The sequence below is a fragment of the Silene latifolia genome, chromosome 5 (assembly GCF_048544455.1).
Source record: "Silene latifolia isolate original U9 population chromosome 5, ASM4854445v1, whole genome shotgun sequence".
NCBI lineage: Eukaryota > Viridiplantae > Streptophyta > Magnoliopsida > Caryophyllales > Caryophyllaceae > Silene > Silene latifolia.
In genome coordinates, this window is record NC_133530.1 from 90,998,058 (window position 1) to 91,018,110 (window position 20,053).

General features: G+C 36.2%; 3 protein-coding genes and 1 long non-coding RNA gene across 5 annotated transcripts; 2 read left to right on the plus strand and 2 right to left on the minus strand.

The window, feature by feature from the left end:
* Nucleotides 1-646: 646 nt before the first annotated feature.
* Nucleotides 647-12,278, minus strand: LOC141657894 (uncharacterized). The gene is made up of 3 exons (XR_012548881.1): nt 11,483-12,278; nt 1,920-1,969; nt 647-948 (listed from the first exon to the last, which is right to left on the minus strand). It is a non-coding gene; the product is annotated as an uncharacterized LOC141657894 (long non-coding RNA).
* LOC141657890 (IQ domain-containing protein IQM2-like) lies at nt 6,811-9,726 on the plus strand. The gene is made up of 8 exons (XM_074465285.1): nt 6,811-7,000; nt 7,191-7,598; nt 7,696-7,876; nt 7,972-8,060; nt 8,150-8,237; nt 8,322-8,558; nt 8,657-8,758; nt 8,857-9,726. Exons 2-8 carry the CDS (start codon nt 7,207-7,209, stop codon nt 9,538-9,540), a joined length of 1,773 nt encoding a protein of 590 aa, XP_074321386.1. The 5' UTR covers nt 6,811-7,000; nt 7,191-7,206; the 3' UTR covers nt 9,541-9,726.
* Nucleotides 12,279-12,392: 114 nt separating the features above from the next.
* LOC141657891 (mitochondrial dicarboxylate/tricarboxylate transporter DTC-like) lies at nt 12,393-14,286 on the plus strand. Its single transcript, XM_074465286.1, has 5 exons — nt 12,393-12,837; nt 12,927-12,988; nt 13,085-13,446; nt 13,522-13,736; nt 13,814-14,286. The coding sequence occupies exons 1-5, from the start codon at nt 12,643-12,645 to the stop codon at nt 13,868-13,870; spliced, it is 891 nt and encodes a 296-aa protein (XP_074321387.1). The 5' UTR covers nt 12,393-12,642; the 3' UTR covers nt 13,871-14,286.
* On the minus strand, nt 14,253-18,065 carry LOC141657893 (uncharacterized). 2 transcript variants are annotated; one of them, XM_074465287.1, is made up of 10 exons: nt 17,821-18,064; nt 17,679-17,709; nt 17,567-17,580; nt 17,342-17,462; nt 17,167-17,233; nt 16,992-17,059; nt 16,789-16,912; nt 16,643-16,682; nt 15,320-15,387; nt 14,253-14,580 (listed from the first exon to the last, which is right to left on the minus strand). In XM_074465287.1, exons 1-10 carry the CDS (start codon nt 17,956-17,958, stop codon nt 14,571-14,573), a joined length of 681 nt encoding a protein of 226 aa, XP_074321388.1. In that variant the 5' UTR covers nt 17,959-18,064; the 3' UTR covers nt 14,253-14,570. The 2 variants fall into 2 exon arrangements, with proteins under 2 accessions (XP_074321388.1, XP_074321389.1); XM_074465288.1 differs by lacking the exon at nt 14,253-14,580 and adding an exon at nt 14,604-14,776 and having other exon boundaries at nt 17,821-18,065.
* Nucleotides 18,066-20,053: the final 1,988 nt, after the last annotated feature.

The window sequence follows — 20,053 nt, forward strand, 5'->3', positions numbered from 1 at the left end:
TCTGCATCAATATTTGTGACCTTGAAGAGAGCTCGAACACTGATTTGAAATTGGATCCAAGTCATCCAACGAACAATAATGTCCTCAACTCTTCTGCTTCGACGGGGGCGAACCCAGAAATAAAATTTAGGGGTAGCGAATTTTTCTGATGTTTTACACTTATGTTTAGGTGCATATTTAAAAAAATTGGGGTAGCAAAAGTCGATAATCTTAATCATTTTCTGGGAATTTGGGGTAGCGAGTGCTACCCTTTGCTACTATGTAGGTTCCCCTTGCTTCGACCAGTGAAAACTCTAGTCATATATACATAATAATCTCCATGTATATTAACAAAAGTGTGATAGCACATTGGTGAATACATGTTTCAATTGCCCAAGCCACCCGAGTTCGAGTCTTGCCATAACCATTTTTATTTATTTTCTTAAAAGTGTGTGTTCTATCATGTATTCATGTTTTTATGTATACGTAGCACAACATATTGAATCTTCTTAGGAAGCCAAATAACATACTCGTATACGTGATCCATGTATAAGAAACTGAGAGTTTCTTGCTCAACAAAGTTGCCTCGTAGATTTCCTTTGTATAAATAGATCTTTGTAGGTATATAAACCTCATTCGTAAGAATCCTCCAAATAAAGCTCTTCTAGTTCCAATTAGGCAAAGTGACAATTTTATCTCGCTCTTCTCCCATGCATGATATATATAGAAGTAATAGTTTTATTCACATCAAAAATCCGCCGGTAAAAATACGTGCACTCTACAAAATCACTTGAAAAATAATAATAATATATATATCTGCTAGTTATCAATTTTTAGCAACTTTATCTTACTGAGTATTGCATTAGGATCATTTGGATATGTGCTTTACGAAAGATGTCTTTGAACATTGTAAATACACGTGCTCGTTCTTTCGCGTTATCCCTTATCCTCTTCAACAATCTCCCCATCCTAACAAAAAAACAAACAAAATTATTAGAAATCATTTTATAAGAACTTAAGTATACAATAAATAATGTAATACTCTTTCCGTCTCAACCATTTATTTACCTTTAATTAAAATACTACTCATAATTCATAAAAAGTCAGTTTCTACAAATTTTCTTGTCTATTATTTTGTCAAGGTTAACCCTTTTTCCAATCACAATTTATTAACCTACACACTTACACAATATGCAAAATCGATATGACAACACAATAGAGGCCTGATATTATTTAAAGGTGGTGAGATTTATTTCATAGAAGACATCGATTCTATTGGATACCAGTTTCCTCATTAGCTATCTTGGACATAAGATTAGTAGAATTCTATTGAATAATTGTATTAGAGCAACTCGTTCATAAGACGGTATTATAATAAGTTAATACTTCACACGTATGATCTAATACAGAAGTTGGCTTAGAATATTAGGTTTTACTTACTACTCCGTATGATTTATATATATATAAAACATGATTTAAGCAAATTACTACCAGTACAATGAATGAATAGCAAAGTCGGCAAATTTCCATGCATGGCAAATAATTAATAACAAATAAATACGTTAAATTTCGTAAACAGGACGTAAACAGTTCTGTTTACGGTTTACCCATCAGAAAAATTGGAATACATAAAAAAATTGGAAAAGTTGATAATTTTATGAACATGGAAATTTTATGATCAAAAAGTGAAAAAAATCAAAGTAAATAATAGATTATAATATCATACATCTTTGTATGATATTATTCTGATATTGTTAGCCGTATAATATCCTTGTATATTTAGAAATGTGCATAATTAGTTACCTAATTTGTAGGAGAAAATATTGTGTTGCTAGTTGTATATAACAACCGTGTATGCTGTTGCCATTCAATAAGAAATTCTCCCTTTTCAATTGTGTCTAGAATTTCTCAGTAAACGTGATAAAATTATACATAATTACCTTTAATATGACCTTTATAACTATCTTTGGTCGCTTGTCTCATGTCACATCTGCATGAATAATATAAATAGTGTATTAGAGAAACTTAAAAATCAAATCAAGCATCATAAGAATTAAAGGGGAAGGGAGATGAACGTATTAAACACAAATGTAGATATATATAACTTTTATAATACAGAGTAATAAGGAAAATTATGTAGGGTAGACTTCTAAATAAGAGAGAATTTGAGAAACGTAGCATTAAATTCTATCTAATTATTTTGATAAATTTTATGTATTATATTCTAATAATGTGTTTCGAAATAGTTGGACTCTCTCTAATCGCTCGAAAAAAGCTTCCTTTAATAATATAGATAGATATAGATTGTACCGATATACAAGTAGGTTGGCGGTCCTAAACGAAAGATGAGGAACCCGGCCTGCTAGGTTCATACAAGGTGTCTTTATTACTAATATTATTATTATTATTATTATTATTAGTATCCATCCTGTTGTTAAATAAAGCACCGGTGGAGGCGGTACGATCTATATTTGTTGGGCTTTTAATTTTGAAGTTTTACACTCTACTCTTAACTCTCTGCTCTTCTGTCTCTACGCGCAAGCATTATTATGCATGTAGTCAATTAATTTAACACCTTAACATTTCCTTGCATACAAACCTTAATACGAGTACTTATCATTCCTGCATGCCTTTTTGTAAAGCCAACGTATTAAATGCCAGCTTAGTCATTTCGAGCAATGTCTTCCTACAACTTTACGTCAATTATCTATCTTAGTTTATCAATTCCTACGTTTTACTGTTATATTAAAAATTACACTGTGTGTCTCGTTGCATATAAAAATACCAACCTTCAATTTGTTGCGCCCCGAGCATATCTTATATATATATATATATATATATATATATATATATATATATATATATATCCAAAATACTAGACTTTGCTGACAAAGTAATAAATTAAAATGGTAGCTGGGCTCATAAACGTTGAATTAAGGATAGTGAATGATATTACTGAAAGAATGAGCTTTATTTAGCATCTTACATGCATGTAATACTCCGTATAAACGTCGTCAATGCTATGTCATTTCCTTCTTACTAGTCACAAATATACATACATATACAGTGAAAATGTGCATAAGTAGTGAAGGGTAAAAAGCAATGGATAGAGAAGGAAGGTAAACAACATATTGACTGAAATTAGTAGATTCTAACTCCCTTTCTATTCTAAATAATCTTCTCTATTTCTTTTTTTCGTCTATTCACAATACATTTCCTATTTCCTTTTTTGATAAAGTTTTATGTTTATTAATCAACTCACCCCATAATAGTAGGCAAACACTAATTCCACGGCCACAATATTTAGTGCCACGAAACTTAAGGGAGAGAAAGCCATATGATGATATAAAATACTCCGTAATAAACATGCTAGACACAATTGTCGTGGTGTTAACAGATGTTGTAGTGGTATTATGATGCTCCTATTTTAGTCATCTTATCCCACAATAATACCCACAACACCCACCCTCTCTTCAATTACCTCACCCCACAACAATATCTTATGCTTATTTAAATCATACCCTTAAATCTTATACCACCTATGAATAGGCGGGGAGGTTATCAAGACTAGGAGGGAGATTGTTGACCAATCAATTTACTAATTTGCTTGATGTATTCGGTAAATAACATATTCTGATAGCATGTTGGTCGGAATCTACTGTTTTTAAATATACCGCTATTAGTAGTATATTGCAATAGCATATTCAGTCTATACATGAAAATGGTATAATTGTCTTATAATCTGCTAATTACCAAACACCTTTTCTAAATCTACTAAATTAATTTGTTAGTCAAATATGCTACTAAATTTTGCTAAACGTATTCTATTAACGTTATCCGCTATTATAAATCTGCTATGTTATTTATCAAACAGGACTAAAAGTGTGAAAAACAATATTAAATTTTAGCATGGTTCCAGTATTGACAATGAAATACATAGTTGAAGCGTGAAAAAGGTAGCTAAACTTAAGGTAAGACTTAGGAGGCATGACTTTTGTATTAAAAATGAAGAAGTGGAGGGGACAACAATGAGGAGATACCTGCTTTACACACTAGTGTTTTTTTGTTGCCATTAGCGCATCCAAACTTTTTGTTAGCTTAGGGGATATTCATTTTCATATTCAGCAGGTCAACCAAATAAGGCGATTTGCCTCTACTCTATTACTAACAATTCTTATATGAAGATTGCAAGAAGTTTCAGCTACTGCTTTTTGCTGCGTCACCTCCCTCCTATATTTCGTTTTCACCCATAATTTTATATATACATACTCCATATATACTAGAAATAATCCCCTAATTTAGTAGCTAATATCCCTTAAGCCTACGTGTGCTAATACCTCATCATCTAGCTACTAATCTTGTTGACCATTATAATTACTCATTTGTCCTGGCCCCACTGTTTTTTTTTTTTTTTGTAAAAGAATGGTCAATGCTTGGTGGGTTACTAAATTTACTCCTTTGAATTAGCAGCTACGTCCAAGTCTCCGACGGTAGTAATCAACTACGTAGCTTGCAAGTTAAGCTACTTCACTTAAGGACTAATGCTACATATGAGATGACATACATAAGTATTCATTTTTGAAGTGGTCAACAAGCTAAGCACGCATATATATGAATATCTATTTTTGACCAATATTAACATGATTTCACGGTAATTACAATGACTAGTCCATTTTAATTCTTGACTATGTTGTATACATGCTCTACGGATGTTCTTACAATTTACAAAGTCACTCTTCCAAATATTATGCTCAATAAGTCCACTTTCGTTTTTCGTATTATCTACTCCCTCCTATTCTAAATAACCCTCCCTATTCAAGGGGACACAAAAATTAAGGAATAGAGTATTATATGGTAAAGTATTTGTGTGGAGGTAGGAGTTTGGAGAGAGAGAAGGTATTGTGTGATTAAAATAAGTATTGTTGTGGGGTAAGGTAATTAAAATAAGTATTGTTGTGGGGTAAGGTGATTAAAATAAGATAAAGTATGAGTATTGTGGGGTATTGTTGTGGGATGAGGTTATTAAAATAAGTATAAAAGTTTGTCAAATAAGGAAATGAGGAGAGTATTGTGAATAGACGAAAAAATAAATAGGAAGGGTTATTTAGAATATGAGGGAGTACGTGACAGTAATAATTTTATTAATCACTTATTCATTTGTAATTTTTCCCCCTCTCTTTTTGTTTTGTTTTGATATATAAGGAGGAAAGAACGTAAAAACCTACAATGAGTAGGCTCTTACACAAATTTACCAAAAAAGCCCAAAAAACAATAGGACCAAAAAAGAAATACTCCGTATAAGGTAATCATCCCGTCAAAAGAGGAGTCGAGTATATAATTAACAAATATCAGGTCTAGAAGCCCTCCTTTGCACTATCCTTTTCTACTTTCATGTTCTGAGTGTTTTCTAATTGTTTAGTCATTCTTCTAAAGTATAGGGTAAAATCTCCTTCCATGTTTTGCACCACAATCCACCTCTCAAAAATATCTTGTCCATTATACATGGTCAAATAGGTGTTGTCTTCTCAAATGTAGCTTCATTTCTCAATTCTCAAATAATAGCAATGATCACAATGAAAAATGTTTCCTATAGTCTTTTCTCAAAACCAACAAAGTGAGAGTCATTGTATGTTTTGAAACGATTTATTTTCGTTTATCTAGCTTCCAAAACATAACCTACTTATATTATATTTGTCTATGTTAAATATCTTTGTACATCTAATAAACTATACTCCCTCCATTCAACTCCACTTTACATGTTTGCTTTATCACGTTTGTCAACGCGACTTTTACGCGATAAATATCTTTAGCTACGTATTTGTAAAAATTATAAAAGTTAGATATTTTTAAAGTACTCTTAAAGACGAATCAAATAAGATCTCACATGAATATATTTTAACTTATGTATCGAGAGAAAATTGAAGTTGAATTTCGGCTTGTGAATAGTGTGCAAAAGAGAAACCTGCAAAGTGGAGTTGAATGGAGGGAGTATAGTATAGAAAAATTGTACTCCCTCCTATTCTAGATAAACCTCCCTATTCATGGGGGGCACTAGAATTAAGGAGAGGGATTAAAATAAAGTAAAGTATTTTAGTGGGGTTTGGTAATTGGAGAGAGTGAAGGTATTGTGGGGTATTATTGTGGGTGGGGTGAATAAAATAAGTATTGTTGTGGGGTAAGTTGATTAAAATAAGTATTGTTGTGGGTTGAGGTGGGGTATTGTTGTGGGGTAAGGTGATTAAAATAAGTATAAAACTTTACTAAATAAGGAAATAGGGAAGGTATTGTGAATAGATGAAAAAGGAAAGAGAGAAGTTTTTGTAGAATAGGAGGGAGTATAAATTTATCTACTGACATCAAAGTCCCTTAGTTTCTGGATTATTCACATACTCCAATATTAATTCATTGATTGATAAGGCTTGGCTTGCACATCCCTTTATATCTTAAGTTATACTCCCTCGTAGTTGATCATTTCTTCTCTCTTTCCTTTTTCATGGTAGTTAGATTTTTTTTTTAAATTTTAGAAAGGGTTGTGTGATTGAAATTCATTTACATGTGGGGTAAAGTGTTTTGGGTGATTTCACTTAAATATTTAATACAAACCTTTAACTTTTGCCTACGTATGCATTCCCTTTTGTATTACTTGTATGATTTAATTCGTCTTAAACTTAAACCGTGGTAAACAAGAAATTGTCGACGAGGTCAAATTGTAAAGTAGAGTGGGGGAGGGTTGACGGTACTCTATGAGTCTAACCACGTGGTTTTCTGTCTCAATCTCAAGTCCCAAGTCGACCTGTATATATATGTGTGCAACAACCCACCCTTTAACTTGCTCTTAGTATTCATTCATAATTGATATTGATACTCCATTTCCTGTCTCTCCCCATTTCTCTCATTTGAACTCACACATCTTACTACTACTACTACTTGTCCATCCCCATTTCTTTTCAATCTTTAACATTTCTAACAAGTAATAATCACATTCACCATTTCATCAATTATCCTTGACGCCTTTTTCCAGGTAATTCTAATTTTCCTAGTTGCTGAACAAAAACATTGTTGTATTTTAATGGATTCTGTAATTATTATTGAAGTGGGTGATTGCTACTGCCTACTAATAAATTCACATTAGTTTGATTATACGATTGATTAATTGGTATCATGATAGTATGATAGTATGATAATGATACTAGTGTAGTTGAATTTGACAGGAAATATAAACGGGGAATGGGCGTATCGTATTCGTGTTCATGCCCACTAGCCTCTGACCACGATCTAGAGAGCGGTTTGGAATCCATAATAGTCAAGTCTGTGAGTTTGGGGGATGATCATGTTACCACACCCGAGCGGTCCATCAGTTTCAATGCCCAACATCATGATTCCCAGCCATTGATTCTTCATAAATCTCCTGATTCAGGAAACATGATTCTAGAAGGATCTGTCAGCTTCAAACAAAGACAAACCACCACTTTGATTTCAGTTACCCCTTCTGCTGATGTACATTGTTTGGGATTGTCAAGCCCCAAGCACCAGGCTGCTGTTAAGTTGCAGAAAGTATATAAAAGCTTCCGCACCCGAAGAAAGCTTGCTGATTGTGCTGTACTTGTTGAGCAAAGCTGGTGAGTCAAACACCCCTTTTCTATCTTCTTCCCTTTCATTATCATATATAATATCATTACCCTTTATATATATTATAAGTTTGATTGGCGGTTATAGGTGGAAGCTTTTAGATTTTGCGGAGCTGAAGCATAGCTCCATTTCATTCTTCGATATTGAACACCATGAGACAGCTATTTCACGTTGGTCCAGAGCCAAAACAAGGGCTGCTAAGGTCGGTAAAGGTCTCTCCAAGAATGGCAAAGCTCAAAAGCTCGCCTTGCAGCATTGGTTAGAGGCTGTAAGTATTAACTAATTACTTCTTCCATCTTGCTTTTTTGTATTATTTAACAACTGCTGATTGCTGAATCAACTTTTACTATTTGTGTGCCACAGATTGATCCTCGACACCGTTATGGACATAATCTTCACTTCTACTACACTAATTGGCTCCACTCTCAAAGCAGAGAACCCTTCTTTTACTGGTAATTTTATTTATATAGATTAAGCACTCACTCAGGTTCCCCTTTTTCATTGAAAGTGTTGCTGATAAATATCTTGTTGATTGGGACAGGCTTGATATTGGAGAAGGAAAAGAGGTTAACTTGGAGAAATGCTCAAGATGTAAGCTTCAACAGCAGTGTATTAAATATCTTGGCCCGGTAAGTGTCAATAATTATTAATTACTACTATGAATGAATAACCAAATGGATGATATTCATTTCTTACTAAACTTATCTTCACAGATGGAGAGAAAGGCGTACGAAGTTGCTGTTGAAGATGGAAAATTCTTGTATACACAAAGTGGAGAGATCCTTGATACCTCGTCTGAACCCCACGCCAAATGGATATTTGTGTTGAGCACCTCCAAGGCCTTGTACGTCAGCAAAAAGAAGAAAGGCACTTTCCAGCACTCTAGCTTCTTGGCTGGAGGAGCCACATCTGCTGCTGGTAGACTCGTTGTTGAAAATGGCTTGCTTAAGGTACTACCACATTCATAACTCTTACCACATTACCGTATCAGCTTAAATATTCTCGACTATGGCGGTCATTCACACAAGTAATCTCTTTTTATCAACAGGCGGTATGGCCTCACAGCGGCCACTATAGGCCTACTCCAGAAAACTTCCAAGACTTCATTGCCTTCCTCACTGAAAATAATGTGGATCTTACTCATGTTAAGGTAACCTACTGGATAACTAACTACTGGCTTCATAATTTCTCCAAAAACTTCAACACACAATCTAATCTGCTGCATCTTTGTTTGTGTGCTCTTTGCAGATGGATCCAGTAGACGAGGATGAAAAATCAATTGGCAAACAGAAAAGCAGTCTTCATTTCAGAAACTCTTCTGAAGAAGATCTGGGCACAGATAGTGTCATGGAGAATGAGGGAGAAATCAGAAGCATTGCTACACAAGAGGAGGAGACCGTTGTCGCACCAGATGATTCCAGTTCTCAGCTTTCTAGCATCTTGACTACAAAATTAACCAATCTCGAGATACCTAGTAGAGACGAGTTGTTTATGAGAATGCAGGGTGAAAATGAGACTTCAGTATCCACAAGTGATTCTGTAAATATTGGCGATGGTTATGATTCAGCCAAAGAAGAAGGTATACTGGCGGAGGAAGATGAAGAGGACAAACAGGAAATCATTCCTGCAGCAGCAATCCTTGAAAGGATAAACTCCCATAAAGAAACAAAATCATATCAACTAGGAAAACAGTTATCGTGTAAATGGACGACAGGAGCAGGGCCTCGTATCGGATGCGTGAGAGATTACCCGTCAGAGCTGCAGTTGCGAGCTCTGGAGCAAGTGAATCTGTCTCCGAGAAGTGGACGTGCCCAAATAAAAGCAACGTTTTCTCCAGGATCAAGCCCCAAGGCATCAACACCAATGTCAGTAGTGTGTCGAAGAAGTATGGAGCAGTGTAAGGTGCAGTTGTCGTCTCCCTTGAGGCGTTAGAAATGAATTAGACCGACCATTCTTTATTTGTTTCATTCTTTGCTCTCTCTGTATAGATTGAGAGGGGTGTAGGTTTTAGGCAAACTTGGGGGTGTTTTTTAGCAACAGCCCAAGTTGAGTACACATTACATTACATTACATTACTTTTTTTTGTGGTTAGAAAAGCTAAAATGTTGAGATTAGAAACATGTGAATGATACTACTGTTGATTAGTAATTCATTCAAGTAAATCGAGTTATTTAAAATGCAATGGTGATGATAGCGAATAGTAGAGATGAGTTTCAAAGTTTTCATTCGAATTCCAATGGAGCCAAAAGAAGAGAGTAGTAAATGAGGGCATCCACAATAGATGAACCTCTAAAGAGGTTTGTCACATGACACATCATCAATTTAACAAACCTCTTCAATAACAAACCCATATACAACAATAGACAAACCTTTTCAAGGTTCATATCATAGGACCCACATAAAATTACCCATTTTTCCCCCTCATACATATGTTATTGGAGAATAAAAATATACTAACTTTTGGGACCACTGCTTACGTCAATCAACAAACCCGTATACAAACGCCAGAACATTCCTATGGATGAACCTCAAACCCCATCTCCAACAATAGAGAGGTTTGTCAACAAACCTTTAAAAAGTACACAAACCTTTGTTGACAAACCTCTATTGTTGATGCTCAGGTAGGTTGGTTAGGCTACTGAGTGATCCATGCTCGAAAAGTGAAATGCCGACTAAATCAAACAAGTGTGTATCTGTATTTGTATCTTTGTGGTTGGCTAAACCTTGATTGATACTGCTGTGCTGTCATACAACTGCAAAACACATGTTCTTCTTTTGATTTTTGGTCAACACACATTACCACATCTTTTTAGTTTTTTTCGAACTTCCCCATTGACTTCATTTTATATGGGCATTCCCAACTTTAATTCACCAAATACACCAACTTGTCTACCTGTTTTTATTTATTTATTTATTTACGAGCTTACTTATTTCTCCGCGCAAACGAGTTTATCTCACACTTTCAAATTTGCCTTTCAGTCTGTTATTGATAACACAAATTCTCATTATAGACGGACACTATCCGTCTATACGTATAGACGGATACCATTTTCCCTCACAAAATACCCATTTGCCATAAAGTGGGAAGCACATGGAGGGTGCCCCACCTTGTCCCCCCCTACCCATTTTATTAGAGGTTTTTACCCGTCTGTTCGCCTCACCCGTCTATACCAAGACCTATTGTATTGATAATTGGTTTGACAGCTTCTGATTTTCTTATAGTAATCCCACAAGCTTATTTGGGAGACCACCCCTTTCATACTTTTATTTTTTTTCCCTTCCTTTTTTTTCTAACTTGGACAATTACTGTACTACTCCGTAAGTAAGCCCATGGTGACATAAATTTCATTATTAGGTCCGGTTCTTTTGGACTTAGTTTCGGCTCATTTCAATTCAGTTTTGTTCAATTTAGTTTAGTTAAGTTCAATTTCATTCAGTTCAATTCAACTCATCTCTTTGCAAATTAACTCCTCCGGTTCAGCTCCATTAAGTTCAATTACGCCCTTTTCAACTGAAAAGAACATAGCCTAATAAGTAGAAAAGATTATCAATGCCATTAATGAACGAAATATATATGCACATAATTGAGGAATTAAATTTGCTTACCCATACTCCAATTTACGCACCAGCTTTTGGTAACTAGTCCCTAGCAATTCGTTACGCATGATTGCATGAATATATTATATACTAGTTTACTACTACCAAATTAAATCTTGTTGTTTATTTATTATTCCCTCCATCCTAATTATTTAGACGAGGGGATAAGTTCACTACTGGTTTCACTGACCTTTACTTAAATTAAAGGAAAATGTAAGATGAGAGTGTTTAGAATAGACAAAGCCGAGAGCATTAAAAAAATAAGAGTGATATGTACCTTAAAACAACTAACGTCGGTGATTTGATGCTAATTGAAAGATCCTTACGAACCACCTAACGGAGTAATGAGAAGCTTCCTCTGTGACTATGCAATTATGCATGCTCAACATTCCTACTCCTCCACTGTATTAGTAATCAGATAATAATAGTAACTCGTGAATTGTGATTATCATATCAATTCGTCTTGACTCTTGCTTAAGACTGTTTTAGTTTAAGACTTGCAAACCTCTCACGGCCTCCTTTATTTCCATCTATATTTTAATTGGGTGTAAAAGCTATTTTAAAATAAAACGGTCTTAAACAAGAATCAGATATTATACGCAGTATATACTTTGTAATTCTACTTTTAGTTACCACAGCCCACAGGAACTATATTATGCTATGTTTGCATTTTGGACGTTATTCACCAAAATACTCGGGCGACACACTTTCTACTTAACAATTACCACCACCAACATAGTAGTAAAAAAATAAAAAATAAAAAATAAAATAATAATAATAACATGTACTGATTACTCAAAACTCGTTCAATAATTAAAATAATAATTTCAAGAGAAATAACACAGCTTCAAAAGCAACATGTCTGAAAATCCGCAAAATAAAATGGAAAAAAAAAATATGGCGAGTATTTAAGATAGGAGGCTCACTTTCTTTTGGCAACCACTAAAATTTAATATAGTTTATTAAAACTTCACAATACACAACAATATATTTGTTTTCTATGTTAAATGTCGGATTGAAATTGGGGATGTTAAAGGACAGATGTGAATATCTGTGATAGGCGTTTTGGTGAGGAGTTGTGATTCTTGTGAATGTTGTACGGTAATACTCTTTTAGTACCACCAAAATGTGATAAGTGATAACATAGAATACAATATTTAGTGTTCACAATAAATCAATGAAATTAGGATCAAGGATGTGTTTTAATCACACATATTTTCGGGTGCAAATATTGAAAAAATGGGTCACCATTAGAATGTGACACTCTGTGTGTTTTGGTCCACGACTCTTCCTAAAGAGAGACAAAAGCAGAGGAGAAATTACAAAGGAAAAGGAAGTTGAATGATTGATTGAGTAGTAAAATACCGGAGTCAAGTGAAGTGAAGTCGCAACCAAAAGCAGCTTCAACAAAGTCCATAGAGGATAAATCAGGAATAGATGGGAGAGGAAAAGGGAAAAGCAGCATGGATCAGGGTTAAGCCCTTTGTTAACGGTGGGGTTTCTGGAATGCTGGCAACCTGTGTTGTTCAGCCCGTCGACATGGTCAAGGTCAGAATACAGTTGGGTCAAGGCTCTGCACCACTTGTGGCTACCAACATGCTCCGTCATGAGGGTCTTTCTGCCTTCTACAAGGTTTACCCGCTTTTCTTCTTCTTCTCCTCCTACTACTCTATCTACTCCCTGCTACTGGTTTCCAACAAACTGAATTTATCATTCAACAGGGTCTCTCAGCAGGTTTGCTAAGGCAAGCTACTTATACCACTGCCCGTCTTGGATCTTTCAAGTTACTACTTCTTTCTCCTCCACCTTGTTTTAATACCCAAGTGCTTTGCTACACAAAGTAACCCCCAATCATCTGATACCTTTTTTTTATTGTCAGGATTCTGACGAATAAAGCCATTGCTGCCAACGATGGGAAGCCTCTACCTCTGTATAAAAAAGCTCTTTGCGGTTTGAGTGCCGGAGCCATAGGAGCAAGCGTTGGGAGTCCAGCTGACTTAGCCCTCATACGCATGCAAGCTGATGCAACCTTAGCCGAGGCCCAACGCCGACACTACAAAAATGTGTTTCATGCTCTCTTCCGTATTGTGGCTGATGAAGGTGTTTTAGCCCTTTGGAAAGGAGCTGCCCCCACTGTTGTTAGAGCAATGTCCCTTAACATGGGCATGCTGGCCTCTTATGACCAATCTGTTGAGTTCTTCCGGGATAATCTGGGATTCGGAGAAGCTGCCACTGTCCTCGGTAACTTCTCATGTTCACAATCAGATGCTATCACTATAGTTCATCAAACTCTAGGCTAATTTCTAACTTGTTCAGGAGCTAGTGCTGTGTCTGGATTCTTCGCTTCTGCCTGCAGTTTGCCTTTTGACTATGTCAAAACTCAAATTCAAAAGATGCAGCCAGATGCAGGGGGCAAGTATCCTTACTCAGGCTCTTTGGATTGTGTCGTCAAAACCTTGAAATCTGGGGGGCCTTTCAAGTTCTATACTGGCTTCCCCGTGTATTGTGTCCGTATTGCACCCCACGCCATGGTAAGCCCATCCTTACCTTAACTTTTCTGCGCACATTATCCTTTGCAAACTGATATTAAATGATGCAATCAACGCAGTTGACATTGATCTTCCTGCACGAACTTGACAAGTTTGAGACTTCTGTGGGACTGTAGTGTCTTTTCAATACAGTCGAATCATTGATCTTCAGAGCTTGGATACTTTCGTAGGCTCAGTTGGGAAGCATTCCATTAAGCAGGATTTAATTACTAAAGGGAGGACCTTGTCAACCTCAAATTGTACTTTTCGGAAGTTAATAAGCATAAAGCATAGATTGAAGCACGCTTTCCAGCAACAAGTTCCAACTTTTTGGTCCAGCTGCATGTATGTCAGTGTAAAAAGGCAGGATCATCATTCCCAAAATGTTGAGCATTTATTTTACTGAATACCATATTCAACATTTTGTTATTTGATGAAGTCCAGGACTCCATAAGTAGTATTGAGTTCTTAAAAAACAAGACGACTTCTCTGTAACTTGAAAATAAAAGAACACTGCTCTTAGAAACTTAATTTCATTATTGATCAAACATCATTGTATTCTTGTTTCTGCAGAGAAAAATACTGGTCCATCAACTATGATTATCTCACTAGTCACTATCATAGCAAACGGCAGGAAAAAAAAAGTTCACAGCATATATCATGAAAATTGCAGCCTACTGTGCTGTAATTTCTTCGAGTTCTCATATGTAGATAAAATAACCCCTAGTCATCATCTTTCATATAGGCCCTCTTTCACATCACACTAACTTCCCCCACAAAGGTAGGAAAGTTGGGGAAAAAAGATACGAACTATAACTGAAATTGATAGCTGCAACTCTATTTTTCCCTGCAAAGAGAAGCGAACATCAATCAGCAGAATTCTTAATGTCCCAACGTATTTTACACAATTCACATAAGAGATATCACTTTCAAGTTGTCAAAGTGACAGGTTTTCATGAAATATATGTTCTTCTGTGATGGAAACCCACCCCAAACCGACAAGTTAAAGGCACGAGTTCAGAAAGTTGAGATCTTCAGATCACCTGGAGAACTTAAGAGGAGATTCAATAAGGACCAAGCAAAAAGTAATCACAGGCAAACACTCAGTTTGAATCAGAAACCTCGAACTTGCCCCGTCTTTAGTAACCTAGTCACACTTAACACGCAGGAGCACTAATAAGTCCTCAACAATCACAAGTTTTCTTAGTAAGTTAGTATCACTCTCATCTCAGAATTAGCAAACTTACAAAAATGCTTCTGTGATTGGATCGCCACTAAAATCTGTGTCAGAAATCTGTACGGCTGTCTTAACAGGCCTTTCTTCGAAATTCCCAATAGAACATACTCATGTTTAGACAATACCATTGTATATTTTAAAAGTTACATGCACGTAGCGACAGGCACGACATAGACAGCATAAGGAATATATAAAAGTTATCATATAAACTGATAAACAACCTATATGAATGATCATCTGACTTTTTAGGAATCATTGCACCCTTAGCAAGAACACAACAGGATTGACAACAAGAAAAGAGAAAATGCATGAATTGAAGCCACATTTTAAAAAGGAGAACACTATTTACCTTGTGAAATACGAATTATCATCAGTATTGACGACAATTTTATCACCAGTTACAATGAAAGGGGGTGCCTAGATTCACAAAAGACAAGAAGCACTAAGTAACCAGTTCCTTAAACGTACAGTTATAAAGCGTATAGTGAAAAGGGAATGGGAAGGGAAACATGATACAAAAGTCAATCCAAACCTATAGGGAAAACCCGAAAGATGCAATGAAAAAAGAACTTAACGAAACAGGCGGAAGTCCGCTGTCCGAGATATTCACAAGAGATGCAAGGTGTACATAGCATGTGGAACTGCAATGCTAATTTAAAGTTTGCACAACCTAACAATGGAAGAGGGGATCAAGCACGGGTTTAATCAACCCCTTGACCTGAAACTGATGATCTGACAATTATCAAGAATAGACAGTTCTTCAGATTTCATTAAGCAAAACCTTGCAATATCCAGCCAACAAATTAAGATTTTTTTTTTTAAATAAAGTTTAATAAAAAAATGACATTTTGGGTCGGATTAAAACTTATTTGTTGAGACGCGGAATAGACACACCACTTTTAATGGCGTATTTACGCTAATACCACAAGAGAGAAAAAATCATTCCGACATAAACACGCCATTAGCAGTGTCGTGCCTATCGACGGAGACACGCCGTTGCAAATGGCCTGTATTTAGCTTTTGTAATAACAATAGGGAGTTCTGCATATGAAAACTCTTTTTTCGCTTTTCAACCAAATTGCAACTCCTTGAATGTTTCAATATCTCCGCATTTCTCCACCCTTTTTGACGAAAAATGCTAGATTTTTACTGCTCAATGAAGATGCCGAAGCACATAAAACTCCCAGAGCATCCTCAGAAAAGGGTATTAGTTTTGCTTTCTGAACATATTAGTACTAACTGATCTCCACAAATTCCTAGTGAGGGATTAGTTTTGCTAGGGATTTGCTCTCTTCATTCTCTTATTTCCTTAATTTCCTGTGATTCCATATTTGCATCCTATTTCTTCCAATTTTTGTTTTATATTTCTAACTCTAATTTGAAAAAACACAAATTCTCATTTAAGACGGGCACTATCCGTCTTAACCTTAAGACGGGTCAAATAAATACCAAATCACCCCACTTGTTGCCTAGGAAATACCAAAAGCTGTCTTTATTACCACTATGTGGTAGTTTTTTTACCCGTCTTAAGGTTAAGACGGATAGTGCCCGTCTTAAGCAGGACTAACTGTTGAAAAAAATAGAAAGGAAAAAATCAGATGCTTATGCGTGGTTGGAATTGAGTGAACTAAGTCTATGACGGTAACCATGATAAGAATATAGAAGTACTCACAAGAACTGTGAGGCCATTGTCAAGCAAAACCTTCTTATATCTGTAGAAAAGCAGCAAGAAGAAGAAATGAGATACAAGAGATGTAAGTATGAATGAAAGGAAGGCGGTGAAGAATAAGAATTGAAAACAAGAGTGGAGATGCGTACTGTGGATTGACGGAGAGGCCCTTCTTTGGAGGTTGGGCTTGAATAACTGTGCATGTAACACGATAAGGCAGTGTAGCTGACATAGGTCTGTCGTCAAAATAACTGACTCTAACTGTCATATCCTCTGCAACAGAAAATTGTTAGTTGCTATATCCAAGAGGTGTTACAATTAATTGTTGTTTGTGAAGAGAAAAGGGGTGAACCTTTAAGGTAGACAGCAGTCTTTCCAAAGAGATCCTTTGGGACTTCAACTTGTTCATAAGTTTCAGGGCTGATTGCAAAAAAGAAAGAAAGAAAGAAAGAAGAAATGGTGGTATTAGTATTAGTAGGCAATTCAATAGAAATAGTGTAGTAGGTGGAAGAGAAGAAAAGACAGACTCGGTTAAGACAAGAATATCTCCTTCGGAGTACAAATACTTAAAAGTTCTCTCTTCAACGTAAACCTCTGCAGAAAAGTGAATCAACCAAGAATTACAATTTACAAAGGATGGATGGATAGTTAGTGTGTATGTAAATATGTAACTAGTGGGATGGATAGTAGTTGGGGGTTTACTTTCAATAGGTTCATCAGTGCGAAACCTTTCAGTAAGTTTGTTACCAGTATCAACATCCCGAAGCTCCACCTGGATGGTAGCCCCACCACGGCCGTGTTGAGTATGTTGGGCTTTGATAACCTGAACAATTAATTAATTAATTAATTAATGAAAGAATGAATGCAGTATTATATTAGCAACCAAGTGGAGAATTAATTAAGGAAAGGAAAGAGGGGAAAGCAGACCTGAAAAATGCGGCCTACCAAAGGCAAGGAAAAGAGTGAGTAAAACACACACAAGCAAGCTAAAGAAGAATGAATGAATGAATGAATGAATCTACTACTAACTCATACATACCTTTCCTATTCACAATGGTACCGCTTCTAACCTGCAACAAAATTATTAATAATTCAGAAAACCACTACTATCTCCGTCTCAATCCTTTGTTTACTTACTTGATGGAATAATAAAATAAGAAAGAAAAAGGAAAGGTACATACGTCGGAACCGAGGACTTTGGCACCACGACGTTGGAAGAGGAAGCGTGAAGAAGAGGGAGAAGCCAACACAGAATCACAAAACCATTTTGATTTTGCAGCTCCGAACACTAATACACCCACCCTCACCCCCCGTTGCATTTTAATTGATTATTCTCTACACCAATCTAACCCCTATTCTTCCCTTTTCAATCATCAATCGCCTCATGGACTTCTCAATTTCTCGATTCACAGGGTTCTTAATTTAAGACCGTCTTGGTACCATCTACCCAACCCACTCATATAAGGTTTTTTTTACCCGAATTCGGAATAACCCGTAATTTTAAGGTCGAGACCCGACCCTTTAGATCAAAAGTAAATCAAGATTTTTATTAAAATATTAACATTTTTATTTTATATATTATATTTGAAAAAATAGTCTAAAAATTATTATTTTTATTACTTAAAATAACAAACATAATTAAAAAATTATATAACTTTTATAATATTTAATAATAAAGTAATAATTTTAAAAAACTTTATTTTAAAAATTATGTCAATATAATTAATGTAAATATTGAATATAATTAAAATACTAATTTTAAATATGTTTTACATTTTTGAGAAATATTTTTTGATTTAAAAAATCGTTAAAAAAAGTCGTTAAAAATTATTTCTTAACCCGTATTCTAACCCTACCCCGCCCTTATGTTGACTCGACCTGGGACCCGACCCGTTTGATAGGTCTAGCCGCAAGCGTCTTGTGCTCAAAAGTCAAATAACTAATAATTTTACATTTTAAAACACAATAAAAGTGAGACTAATTGAAAGACTTAAGCTCCATATTTTACATTTGAACTTCCCTTTTTTTAGCAACCGTAAAGGAAGGTACACATAAGTACCTAACTAGTCATAGCCTTAGAAGCAAGACTATACAACAACAACAACATTACCCCGGTGCCTCAATGGCTCCCGCAAATTGCGGGGTAAGGGGAGGTCCGATGTACGCAGCCTTACCCTTGTGTTAGCATCGGCGAATAGAGGTGGCAAACAATGACACGACACGAAAACACGACACGAACCCGACACGAAATTAATGGGTTTGGGTTGAGGCCTAATGACCCATTTATGTAAGTGGTTCGACACGAACACGACACGATATTTAATTGGGTTGGGTTTGGGTTGAGCTCTCTAAACACGAACCCGACACGAATGACCTATTTACTAAATTAATCCTAATTTTTTTTATCCTCCATCACATAAATATACTTAAACTTTTCAAATATGGACATAACACGAAAACACGACACGAACCCGACACGAAATTAACGGGTTAGGGTTGAGGCTTGACGACCCATTTATGTAAGTGGGTCGACACGAACACGGCGCGAGATTTAATTGGGTCGGGTTTGGGTTGAAGGGTTTGTGACCCGTTTACATGTGACACGAACACGAACCCGACACGACCCGATCTGTTTGCCAGGTCTATCGGCGAATGCTGGTTTGTGGCACACCGGCACCTCCAAATGTCTTCCATTGGTGCTCAGGCTTTGCGTGGCCGCTTTATCTGACCCGAGGAATTTTCTATATGATTTCCGGAGAATTTTGTTCCGGGACCCCAGAATCCCGAAAAACCGTATATTTATACACTTCAATTTCAGCCGTTCGGAAGGTCGTACCGGACCCTGTTTCTTTTTCTCCCTGTTTTTCAATCACGCGTCCGAGCTCATTTCGGGAATCAACCTGTTCGATTTCAGGAATCAACCTGTTCGATTTCAGCCTCAAATAACGAGCTTTAACACATTTTTCACGATAATCCGAGTTTCGGCGAATGTTTGGTTTGTTCAGGCACACACGCACCGCCAAATGTCTTCCGTTAGTGCTCAAACTTTGTGTGGCCGCTTTATTTGACCCGAGGAACTTTCTATGTGATTTCCGGAGAATTTTGTTCGGGACCCGGAATCCAGAAAAACCGTGTATTATATATACACTTCAATTGGTAGTTCGGAAGGTAAATCTAGGACCCTGTTTCTTTTTTCTCCTGTTTTTCAATCACGCGTCCGAGCTCATTTCGGGAATCAATGCATTCGATTTCGGGAATCAACCTGTTCCATTTGACCTCAAATAACGAGCTTTAACACATTTTTCACGATAATCCGAGTATCGTGAATCTTCGGTTTTCAGGCACACACCGCACCCCCAAATGTCTTCCGTTGGTGCTCAAACTTTGCGTGGCCGCTTTATCGACCCGAGGAAC